Source organism: Amborella trichopoda, chromosome 13 (genome assembly GCF_054954075.1).
Source record: "Amborella trichopoda isolate Santa Cruz 75 chromosome 13, AtrichopodaSantaCruz75HAP2 v2.0, whole genome shotgun sequence".
Classification (NCBI taxonomy): Eukaryota; Viridiplantae; Streptophyta; class Magnoliopsida; order Amborellales; family Amborellaceae; genus Amborella; species Amborella trichopoda.
In genome coordinates this window covers 1342201-1355707 of record NC_142348.1, presented here as the reverse complement: position 1 = coordinate 1355707, position 13507 = coordinate 1342201, and the positions used below count along the sequence as shown (strand labels likewise).

General features: G+C 37.0%; 1 protein-coding gene across 1 annotated transcript; it reads left to right on the top strand.

Moving 5' to 3' along the window:
- The first annotated feature begins 8781 nt into the window (after positions 1-8781).
- On the top strand, positions 8782-13292 carry LOC18437470 (uncharacterized). The gene is made up of 5 exons (XM_006847678.4): positions 8782-8850; positions 10685-10826; positions 11593-11686; positions 12143-12223; positions 12872-13292. The coding sequence occupies exons 1-5, from the start codon at positions 8817-8819 to the stop codon at positions 13022-13024; spliced, it is 504 nt and encodes a 167-aa protein (XP_006847741.2). The 5' UTR covers positions 8782-8816; the 3' UTR covers positions 13025-13292.
- The last annotated feature ends 215 nt before the right edge of the window (positions 13293-13507 follow it).

The following is a 13507-nucleotide window of genomic DNA, read 5'->3' as shown; positions in this document are numbered from 1 at the left end:
AAAAGTTCTCTGGATGGTGGATTTATCTCTAATTATAAAATTTTAAACTCCAAAAAATAGTTCAAAACAAGAAGATATATAAATACATGAAAATTTTGAAAATGGACACTCCTGAAAATGTGTTGCAAGATATACTATTTTTAAGACTTGGAGAGTTTTTTTTCGTCCATATCTAGACCTCTTGATATCGAGATGACCATGTTGTTTCAAAGTACTTTAGAGGTGCACCTTCATTCTACATTCTACAATATCTCAAAACAAAATTTAAAGGAGTTCTTTCTCTATGGAAGCCTATTTACAGGTGCAGACTGATGATTGCGAGTTACTTTCGTTGGAATATTGGTTGTGGTGATAATATTTCTTTTTGGCACCATAAGTGGATAGGTGATGCCCCTTTGAAGCTTACTTACCTGGAACTTTTTACTAAGGTTTCACAACCTAATGCTAAAGTTTATGATATGGTTAAACTGAGTGGTTTTCCGTGCTGCTTGGAGTATTAATTTCCCGTATAATAGGCTGAGTGAAGATATTTATCTTCAATAAAAAGATTTGATGGTGTTGGAAAAAAAACAGCCCAACGGCCGAAGCGAAAGCAAAATAAAATAACCGAAAATCGAGTATCATACTTGAGTGCTCACACAACAATTTTGGTGAACAAATGTAGAGATGAATGATCAACTCACGTAGGCACGTTCGACAACTACTACAGTTGTCGAAATCAATTCCACACCGTAAATCCCTAGCGAGGTGCAAACTCACGAATACTCCAATAGATACGATATGAGCAGTCCAAACTCGACTTTTACGCACAACTCTTTATCAATCAGGGCCGGATCTCTACTTAGATCTCAAATGGGAGGGGGATTGTACTCTCTCTCTCATACTTTTTCTCTATCTCTCAAGAGGAGCTCTCACATATTTCTTATGTGTGTTGTAGTCTTTTTGTAGACCTGCACCCCTCCCCCTTTTATAATGAGAGAAAGTGCTCTCTCATTAAGAGGTGTAACCTTATGAATAGGTGTAACCCCCTTATGAAGAGGTGTAAAGCCTTCATGAAAAGGTGTAACCTCATGAAGAGGTGTAACCTTTTCCCACCTCCCTTCATGTTGTAAGTCAAACGTGAAGGAAGTGTGGTCCACTTGAGTGTTCCCTCACACTAGAGATGCACCATCATGTCTACATCTCCCACTCATCCAATATGTGAGAGGTTTATATGCCCAATTAAGAGTTGTCGCTCATTATCGCATCATTAGTATTCTTTCAAACAAAGGGAAAAATGTGGTGTGCGACCTACTGGAGCGAACATTCTGTTAGAGAGAACCATACCAAGTTTCCAAGCAGCTGACATGGAACACCTCATCTCTCCAATACCTGCAAAAAAAAAAAAAAAAACAACTGTTCCACTTGCCCTAGACCCGATTTGACCATACCGGACTAAGTTCTCAACTAATCCCTCATGAGCCCAGCTCAAAAGATTACTTAGCCCATTCATACACAATCACTGCCAATGTGCTTGTAATGTATACTGTTTGCTTGTGGTACCAAAACAGAGTGTAATATCAAATGGTCTTCCCTTCAATCATACATTATTCTAGTTTGACTCCGACCATTGTCTCAACAACGTCCCAGATGAGTCTCATACTTGATCCTAAGGAGTATATGCCAAAGTAAATAATTGAAGTAAAGTTTTCTAATGCAGTCTAAGGTTCATAAGGGCATCACAGGTCACTTACTTATTAGCCTCGCATAGTGGCACAAAAAAAAAAAGGAACATGATTTTCTTTTTCCACATGAGTAGGTGTTTTGGTCACTTATATAACACATGTGGTATAAATCACACGTCATGGTGGATCACATCAAATATGTGTCAGAATCAACACCATGCAGTTTATAATATTTTTACAGCCATGCAACTGGTCGCTACCTAGCGCTCCACTTGAACATCCTTGATGTTCATCTCTGGCTACTTATAAGCTACATGATCTTTAGGATGTCAATTTGAACTAATCATGTCAATTCCCTTATGAAATCTCATCTCAAACCTTTGGTTGAGGGGATAAATACATCAAGTGTATATCTCATCCTCCAATATCCCAAAAATTGAGGGTAGCTCATGCGAGTAGTGAGCTTTGACCTACCGACAAATTAAATGATGATATCACACTATTGTGCTCCCGTGTGTATTAAAGTGCACAAACCATCAATAAAATAACATCCACATTCAATTATAACCGGGTACAAAGTGTAACATAAACTCATAGGGTCTTGAGTCCTATAGTTCTTACATGAGTCTGATGTGCGGTCCTGATAATTGCCTTAGTCATAGGATACGCCACTATTTTAGTTATAGGAATATGAGTTAGTACCAAATGTCCATATGTAATAATATCTCGAATATAATGATGTCTAACATCAATATGTTTTGAATTTCTATGGTACTTTGGATCTTTTGCAAAAGCAGTGCTGCTGTATTGTCACAAAATACAGTGACAGACTCATTACTAGTTGCGATGACACCTAAGTTCCTTATGAATCTTTTCAACCATACGGCTTCTTATACTGTTCCACTACAAGCAATGTATTCAGACTTCATAGTGGGGAGGGTGACACAGGACTGTTTCTTGCTACACCATAAGACTGTACCACTTTCTAGCAAGAAGACATAACCTGAAGTCGATTTATGTTCATCTAGATCTGCGGCCCAATCAACATCACTGTATTCCTGTAACCACAAATTTGTTCCTTGAAAACATAACATCTAACTTGAGGTTTTCACTACTTGCCAATGACCTTGTCTTGGGTTACTCTGATATCGGCTAAAATTATATAGGTAATATTTGGATGCGCGCAGAGCATCGTGTACATCAAACTACCAACTGCACTTGCATATGGAACACGATACATTTTGCTCCTCTTAGCTTCTGTCTATGGACACATGTCAAGACTTATAGTATGCTGTTTCTCAATTGGAGCATCTATGGGTTTCGAGTCTTGCATACAGAATCGCTCAATAATATTTTAGATATATGTTTCTTGTGACATAGTAAGAAACCTTTGAGAGCAATTTCGATGGATCTTAATACTGAGTATGTAACTCGTTTCACCCATATCCTTCATCTCAAATTTGGAGGACAACCACTCCTTCGTAGCAACAAGTTGCTCTAGATCATTCCCAGCTAATAAAATATCGTCAACATACAAAGACAATATCTGGATGTTGTTCTTATACTTCTTAATATATACACAATGGTCTTCTTGAAGAATTTCAAAACTATAAGTCATTATAGCCCTATGAAATTTGATATACCACTGTCTTGATGCTGTTTGAGACCATATATAGACTTCTTGAGCTTGCACACTTTGTGCTCAAGGTCAGGGGCTATAAAACCTTTAAGTTGCTCCATATAGATCTATTCCATTAAGTCACCATTTAGAAAAGCAGTATATACATCCATTTGGAAGAGTTCCAAGTCTATATATGTGATGATTGCTAGGATTAGGCGAATTGATGTCATTCTCACCACCGAGGAGAATGTCTCATCGTAGTCCACTCCCTCAACTTAGGTGAACTCTTTCACCACTAAACGAGTTTTATTCTTATCTATAGTTCCATATGCCTTTATCTTGATTTTCAAGGCCCACTTGTTTCTAATCGATCTTCTATTAGGCGTCAGATCCACAAGTTCTCAGACTTGATTCTGCTCCATAAAACTAAGCTCATCTTTCATAGCAGACATCCACTGATCCACAACAGGAGAATTCAAGGCCTCTTGGAATGAGCTAGGCTCATCAGCATCAAGTGAAATGCACGTGAGACCCTCTACTTCGAAGTGTCTACGAGGAACTTTCCCATGTTGACTTTTTTGAAGTTTAACCCCCGATCCACTCTCAATAAGTGTCTCTAGCAAGGTCAGTGACTCAATATGGGTCATATGCTCTCTCAATCATTGGCTCACTCCCACTATCATTGACAATCATGGGAAGACTCCCACTATTATCTTTAAGTGAAGGAACTATCTCAACGTCAGTATAAGATTCAGCCTCTTCATAGAGCTCTTTAGACATACGAGACCGCTTCTTATTAGGGAATTTTGTATTTATAAAATCTACATCGCAAGATTCTATTACGTTCATCCCACCACCATCATGTTCTTGACAAAATATATATCCCTTTGAGTGCTCAGAATATCTAATAAAAATGCATTCGAGAGATCACCTATCTAGTTTTTCTATCAATTGAGAAGGGATGTTAACATATGCAGCTGACCCATAAGGATGTAAATAAGAAAGATCTGGCTTTCTACCTGTTCATAACTCATAAGGGGTATTGGGAACGGATTTTGATGACACTCTATTTAAGACATATCACAATGAGGAATGCATCTCCTCAAAATGATATTGGGAGGTTAACGTGAGCCATCATAAACCTCATCATATCCAACAGAGTACGATTATTTCTTTCTGTAGCACCATTTTGTTGCGGAGTTTAGGACATCATCTCTTGTCTTCGGGTTCCCTTATTTTCACAAAGCTTTTTAAATTGATCAGATAATTATTCTTGCCCTCGATCAGTACGGAGAACCTTAATTCTCCTGCTCAACTGATTTTCAACCTATAGCATAAAACGACTAAAGCAATCTATTGCTTACGATTTATGCGAGATTAGGTATACATATTCATAGAGAGAATAATCATTGATAAATGTAATAAAATAACGGGAACCGTCACAGGCCATCTCATTAAATGGACCACAAATGTCAGAAATGTATTATGTTTAAAAGACCGATTGCTCTTTTTGCTTTAATAAATGACTTTCTAGTTGATTTTCCAGCTATACATGATTCATAGATAGGGAAATATATTTTGGATAAAGGCAACAATCTTTCTTTGGCTAACTTGATCATCCTATCTTTTCCCATATGAGCAAGCCTAACATGCCACATTATGGAGTTGTATGTAATAGAAGAGGTGGAAAATGATGATGATGTCATATAGGTAGAAGGAAGGGAAAAATTAATATCATTATTATCCAAAATAAATAAATCATTAAATATTTGGCCATAACAGTGAAAATCATATGGAAATGTAAAGGTAACATAATTAAGCATGAAACTGATTAAGCAACCGTCTCTAACTAAACATAGAACTGAAAGCAAACTTTTTCTCATTCCGAGAACATAAAGGACGTCATGGAGCAAAAGGGTCCGTCTACTTTGGAATTAGAGTTGGTAAGTTCCAACCCCTAGCACATCCTTTGATGCACAATTCCCCATGAAGATCTTCTGACTTCCAACCGGTAAAGTTTGGAGCTCAACGAACCCTTATCGATCCCTTGCTATATGCCTTGTCGCTCCTGAATTTATAATCCACCCAGTAAATTGTGAATGAGCAACAAGCACTTGAGTGCAAATATTTGCATAGCCAAGGAAATTAGTTCGTACCTTTCTAGGTTTGGGACATTCACGTGCATAGTGGCCCTTCTTCTCGCAATTGTAGCAAGCTATTTCAAATTTGTCCTTTGTACGTCTCCCGCGTCTATGCCCGACCTTTTTCTTTTCCTTAGTCTCTTTCTTAGGTTACTCATTCCTTTGAGGTGCCCCATTTCTAAACTTACCTCAAGGTTTACGGCCTCGAGGCCTGCTGGATTGGGCAATTAGAGCGGTTTTAACTCCAGAAGATGAGCGGAACTCAGCCTTTATCTCAAGGTGATGAGAAAGTTGGGAAAAAGTTGTTACAACTTCATTATGTAGCATCAATGACTTTATATTTTCCAATATTCTGGAAGAGACCTAAGCAATCTGAGCATATGTTGCTCGTGACTGAGTTTGTTTCCAGTTGCCTTTAGGTCATGTATCATTTGAGACATTTTTCGGATATGGTCCGCCATCGACACATTTGGAGGCATTTTGTATGTCTCAAAGCCATAGATAAGACTTGTAACCGAGCAGCAGAAGTGCCAACATAGTTCTGCTGAAGCGCAACCCACATGGCCTTTGCTGTGGTGAATCCCTCGAATTTACGAATGAGGTCATCAACCATAGCACTTAATAAAGTAAAGCAAGTGTTACGGTCAACATTATCCCATGCCTCATATTCACGGATAAGTTCTTCAGCGGCACCTTGTTCAGTTTTTGCTTAATGGTAGTTAGGTGTTCAAGTGTACAGTATTCATTTAGAAGGTACTGTATTTTCCTATGCCACATAGGAAAATTGCTCCCATTCAACTTTTCACCTTTAGTGAAATCCACAAAATTGCACTAATTAAATCAAAACAACAAAATTGCACTAATTAATATGGATATCACATGGTTTTTTTGATACATGATGGCACTTAGATTATCATTTTTACGCTTGTGAATTGTCTAGCTACTTGAAAAAACTTGACCTTTGAAAGTCTTGATATGAAAATTTCGTATGGCCACATTGAACTCTTACTTGTAATCAATACCAAGTTTCTTTCTTGGATCTAGTATCTCAAATACCTCACAATTTGTAAGCGGTACACCTTTCTAGATGCACTCCCACTAAAAAACAATGCTATTTTTATGCGGCCTTGACATACAAAAAAAAAAGAGTAAAGCCCACCATGCACGACTTAACATATGGGGCCTATCAAGATTACTTAGCCATGATCCTCAACTTGCATAACCCATGCATAAAGCCAATACGACTATGAAGATTGCAAAATGCACATGCCTATGGTTTTAATATAATCATTATGTGCACTTTGCAACATCATAGGCCAACCACAGCCAAGCCTTCATAAGTAATGCGGGAATGGTTACGCGAGCACAATCAAGAACCTGGCTTCACGATGTCTCTGATACTAATGTTGGAAACATACGGTCCAACGATCGAAGTGGAAGCAAAATAAAATAACAAAAAATCAGGTATCATACCTAAGTGCTCGCACAACAATTTTGGTGAACAAATGTGGAGAGGAATGATCAACTCACGTAGGCACGTTCGATAACTACTAGAGTTGTCGAAATCAATTCCACACCGCAAATCCCGAACGAGGTGGAAACTCACGCACACTCCAACAGATGCGATAAGAGCAGTCAAAACTCGACTCTCATGCACAACTATTTATCACTCAGGGTCGGATCTCTACTTAGATCTCAAATGACAGGGGATTGTACTCTCTCTCACACTTTTCTCTATCTCTCAAGAGGAGCTCTCACACCATTCTTGTATGTATTGTAATCTTTTTGTAAACCTCCACCCCTCCACTTTTTATAATGAGAGAAATTACCTTCTCGTGAAGAAGTGTAACCTCATAAATAGGTGTACCCTCATGAAGAGGTGTAACCCACACATGAAGAGGTGTAACCTTTCCCCACATCCCTTCATATTGTAAGTCAAACATGGTCCACTTGGGTGTTCCCTCATACTAGGGATGTACCCTCATGTCTACAGATGGGTATATTGGATTTGGTCTATATTTCCCAGGGGGCTATGGATGAAGTGATTTGGGAAGTTGAATGTGATGGGGTTTTCTAGGTCAAGTCTTGTTATAGGCTATTCTTCCACGATAGATGGAGATAGTCTTTACTTACTACAGCCAAAGTGTGAAAATGGCATGTTCCTCATAAGGTGGAGGTATTTTTATGGTTAGCTATCTAAAATAAAACTTTGACAATAGATAATTTGATTAAGAGGGGTAATGTTTTACTTAATATTTGTTTGATGTGCAAAGCGGATGAGGAAACCGAAGATCATCTATTCATCTACGGCCACGCTGCTTCTAGAATTTGGTATTGGTTATTTAGTTTACTTGGGGTTCATGCTTCATTGTCCCATTCCGTGATGGGTATAGTGTCATAGTTAGCCTTTAATCATTTATCTTCCGTGGGCATTTTGGTTTGGAAAATATTGAGAGGGGCAATGTTATGGGAAATTTGGAATGAAAAAAATAGGCAGACTTTTGAGGGAGAGAGTCTATCTTTTGATAGATTGCTCAGTAAAATCAAATTGTCTATTTGGTCATGGTTCTTGGTTACTAAAGTGGGGTGTTGGAGGATTTCATAACCAGATGTTATGTTGAATTTTCCAAATCTGTTTTGATGGGTAGAGTCAAGATGAGACCAAGGAGTATTTGGGTGGCACTAGAGAGTGGGGGGTTTTAAGATAAATTTTGACGAGAGTTATTTGGGTAATCCAAGTTTGACGGGCATTGGGGGTGTATGGCGTGACTGTTTTGGAGATGTCATCTTCTCATATATTGGCCATATTGGTTTAGCCACGGCTAACCAATCGGACTTATTGGCTTTGCTCAAATGAATTAAAATTTTTATCTCTAGAAACCTTGAGAGTAACTGCATTATTGAGTAAGACTCTTTAAATGTAATTAGATGGTCAAGAAGGAGTTGCGTACTCCTTGGAAACTGATGTCTAGGTGACCGCAAATTATGGATGTGGTGGCTCCACTCTCAATTTCGTTTCGCCATGTTTATCATTAGATGAATTTCTTGACTGGCTCTCTTGTTAAAGGAGGGGCTTTATTGCCCGCTTTAGCCATTTCTTATGATGTAATTTCTGTTGAGTAGATTTGTTTAATAAAGTAAAAAATATTGTCAAAAAAGAAAAGACATTTTAAGGAGTGCCTTAGTTGTACAGGAAGAGCACCTTGTATAATCCTCAACACCCGCCACCGAAAAAATAAAAAAATAAAAAAAAGAAAAGAAAATGAGGATTAAAATAGATATTTATTACTAAATTAAGGGTTAGTTTTTAATGCTCTGTATATTTAATGGCCTCGTTTTTTATTCTTGTTTTCTCAGCCGGTGCTCGTCTGAAACTCGTTGCCTGCTTTCATGGCTACTTGCTTTCTTGCTCTTCCATACTCTGGTATGACAAGTTTGGCCTAATTTTCTAGGGTTTCAAAGCTGTACCATATTTTCTAAGGTTTCTAATGCATGTTATCAATGTTGATTATGGTGTTTCAGAGCACTATCACATCTCTGGGGCTTCGATTGATTGCTCTTTCTATACGGTTTTACATATCTTACGCGCTCTAGAATCTGAAATATAAGGTTTTAATACATTATTAATGTTGATATTTGCTGAAAATTTTAGCTTTTTCGTTTAATATTTCAAAGTTATTGCTTCACTGCAATCTCATGCGATTTTTTGTTGTAGATTAAGTCCCTTTTAAGTTGCTGTGATCATTATACGTCAAAAAAGATGTTATGATACATATTTAGAGCAATTTTACTTGAGAACTGGGATTTTTGTAAGACTAAAAAAAACAAAGAATTGGGATTCCTGTGATTGTATTTATATTGTCACTAAATGGATCAGATTGATTTTTTATGGAGTAGATTTTAATTTTGGATGAAATTTCCATCTTTCCTATATCAAATTTTTATTGGTTCTTAATTTATTCTATCATATTCTATTTACATTTTTCTGTCATTTGACGTTGTCGACATTTATCAGGCTCATTTCTGACTTTTATTTAGATATAATGGATACAATTTTTTTTAGCAATGAAAAAAAGTTGTTTGAGTATGATGGATATGTTATTTCCGGCGATTTAGATCTCAGTGACTCTGGCTTAAACTCCAGTTGCTCAGGCCTGTCAATTTGCCGGTTCTGATTTAAAAATATCAGGACTCTCCTGAGTCTTGCTTGGTCCTGGACCCTAGTGTGTCATTTCACTGAGGCTCGACCGAACCGGACCGGCTGACTTGGGCTTGGGACCCTTGTGAGTCTGAGCCCCTATTTGTGTTTTTAATCACTGGGTATTTCTTCTCTCTCTCTGATTTATGGAATCAGTTGGTATTTGTACAAACTAGTTGATGGATGCATGTTTCAAGAATGTTTGTGAGGTCAATACTGTGAAGAGGAAACAATCTATTAAAAGGTAAACCAATGAAAAGTAATTGCAGCAAGGGAAAGTATATAATGAGACCATTTACCTTTGGTACAAGGTGGTCACAATTAATCTTGACCATTAGATGTGAAATTGGGTGGCTGAATTTATTTCATTGACCAAGCTCAAAGTTCAAAATAAATTTTCTTGAACTTTATGACATATCCAAGCTATCAGATTTCACATTAGATGGTTGTAAGTAATTGTGACCTCCTTGTAGAAAATGTAAATGTTCTCATTGTATACAATCCCGGCAAGGTAAATAGAATGGAAATAACGGCGACTAAAATAAAAATTAGTAATGAAGGCAGAACCACCCAAGAGAATGGAACACCAAAATATAATGTATGGGGTGGTAGAGAGGAAGGTAGATATGGATTTACGGATGTGTTGATGGGTGCTTCGTGGCATATCAGATTTGGATTGGGAATCTCAAGCCTTTATCCTATTTAGAAGGGAAATAATGATTTTCTTGGTTACATTTCCGGAATCTCAAGTTTATAGTAATTTCAGCTTGCCTATATTTTTTTATTAAATTTTCTTCGCAATTTGATATTATATCAGTAGTTAAAGAGAACCCATTTTTGCAAACTTCTTTTCGGTTTTCATGTATGCATTGTAGAAGCTTGATTTATATAGAAATTAAATGCACACATATATCTCTAGTTACTTTGGCTTCTAGTAATTTGTTTATATTTTTGGAATCTTACATATGGGATAATGTTGCAAAGTTTATTAACTTGTTTCTTTGGGCACATTGGTTTTGTTCAATTTCACTAAGCTATGTATGTTTATTGTTTGTGCTAGTTGGGTCTTCTTTTAAGCTTTTTGACCATGGATCAACAAAATTCAACCTGCCACAAAACAATTCACTGAGACTTTCTCGCCCGAGAGGATCAAATCGTTGTATGAAGCCGAATCAGAAATTTACAATCCGTGCAGAATACAAGTAAGACATGGTCCAGCCACCGTTAACTAGATATTGTATTAACAGTTAACATACTAAAAAAAAACACTAGATATTGTGTTATCTATTAATAGGAAAAATGGAAGGGAACTGTTTTTCTTCGAGGTTTGATCATTTTTAGTTAAAATTTACCATCTTCAATGTGTAGTTACTGAAATTCTTCTTTATGATGCTTCTCAATCTTTTTCCCATGGGAGAATTGGTACATCAATTGCTTTTTGGGTCTCTATCTATCTGTGATATTATTGCTTGGCTTAACGGATGATTTCTGACTAAGAAAAATGAAAAAAAAATTTATTTCTGCACCTGATCACAAACGTGAAAATCATGTTAGTTTGGATTGTGCCACTTGCATTAGGGTGAATTAGCTCTTAATTTATAAAAGGCATTCTTTCATCTGTTTTTGTGGGTTCTTTTATTCATTTAGGAGGCATATTAACTTTTCTGTAAATCACCATTTCTAATGGAGACAATTCCTCAATTTGACAAATCCTTTTATTTTTTCCATTTCTGGAGCTGTAGATGCTACCCTACCTCTTTTTTGGTACATAAGATGGGTTTGAACCTAAATTATCATTTGTCTTTAAAAGGTTCTCAATCTGTTGTATTTAGTTTCCGTTTCTTCCGCATGGATGACAAACTTAATGTAATTGAATTCCTAGGTACTAAGAGCAAATTATGTAACAATTAACTCCTCTCTCCCTCTCTCTCCGTGGTTTGTTATTCATGTTGCACAATGTGTATGCAGTGATGATGGCCGAGGTAACACTGGTGACTTTGTGGCTGGCTTTCTGCTAGGAGGTGCAGTGTTTGGGACACTTGCCTACATATTTGCTCCTCAGGTGAGTCTGCCACACTCTTCTTTGCTCATCAACCTGTTCCATCTGTGTATTTTATTTATGCTAATTTGATGTATTATATCATGTGTTCTTGAACTATTAATTTTTGCTGGTTCTATGATGAAGCAAATTGCACTACAAGTGTGCTAGAACTAGAACAAATAGAGGCAACACCATAGGTTGTCATGACGGCATTTCTGCACTTTCTTGCACAAGTAAATTTATGCTCAGAGGCTTAATCATTGAATTTTATCTTGATATTTAATGCAATATTGAATTACTTATCTGAATGCAGAAGTGAATACTGGCTCATTAGATCTCTCTCTCTATCTCTCATAGGCTGATTATGGAAATTTATTGGGATGCATTAAACTTTGACATTGTGAAATTCTCAAGTATCTTGCATCTTTGTGTAACCACTACTACGAACCTAATCGTTCAATCTCTTGCCTACTATAGATCAGAAGATCCATACTGAATGAGGATGAATCTGGCTTCAGGAAAGCCCGAAGACCTATATATTATGACGATGGCTTGGAGGTAATTGATTACTTACGTTCTCTGTTTTATAATGTACTTAGGCCACGTTTGGTACGCATAAAAATATTTATGTGAACATATTTTCACATGAAAAAACTCCGGATTTGGTGTGGAAGTTTTCACATCAAATAACTGCCAATTGGTGTGAAAAACTCCCACACCTAGTCAGATAAGGGAGCTTTATTTGCATGAAAATACTTTCATAGAAGTATTTTCACGCATACCAACCGTTCCCCTACATCTTTGTACATGCGCAAGATTGCATTTTCTTTATTTGTTCATGTGAGCATGGGGGCCTGGATGCTTTGCCATATGCTAAACCATGTTCATTCACCAAAATTTGGAAGAATTGTTGTTCTAGCTGGACATTTGGGCTTGTGCGCAAGCTCGCATGAGAGAGAGAGAGAGAGAGAGAGAGAGAGAGAGAGATTTCAATAAAATAGTCACATTTATTGTTTTGTTGGAAATTGGGTTTTTTGGTTTCTAATTTTAAGATTTTACCTGTTTTTTTTGGTATTAACACATTCCCATTATCTTGTGGTGATATGGATTTCCTGTGTTGAGAGACAAGGTAAAACAATAAGATCCACTGTTTGCACGCACCGAAAATGAGATTTAAGTTTTTACTTTTCTTGCATTGAAAAGCAGAAGACAAGACAAACACTGAACGCAAAGTTAAGACAACTGAATTCAGCCATTGATAATGTCTCCTCCCAGTTGAGGGGTGGGAATAATGTGCCCAAAGAACCCATTGAGGACATGGTTGCTGCTGCTGACTCAGAAGTCGAAGCTGCTATGTAGCTGACTCTCCGTGGTCTCTCTCTGTTTTGGAGCTTTACTCTATGCACAAGGTGATCCATGTTTTCCTTTTTCATATACAGTCCTTACCCTGTTGTATTGAGATGTTTGAATTTCTTATGAATGATCAACTTAATTGCAGAGTGTAGTTCTGTATTGGTATGTGCTATGTGTCGAGATGCATGTTTCGTCACAAAACAACAGTTTTGGTTCTTATGATTTTTGTGTTGTTTTTAGTTTATTCAAAAGAGTGGACGAGCCATTTCATGTCTTACAATCTTAATAAAAATTGAGGTCATATGCTTGCTGTGTCTCGTATGCACCTGAAAACATTCATTAATCTTGGCTGGTCATTACATGACAAAAGTTTGAAACTATTGTTGAAAAAGACTGAAACTATTGTTGAAAAAGACCACAATATTGATCTGAAATAATAGAAGTAGCAAGAAAAGAAAAATAGTACATGCTTTAATTTCAACAGGCATT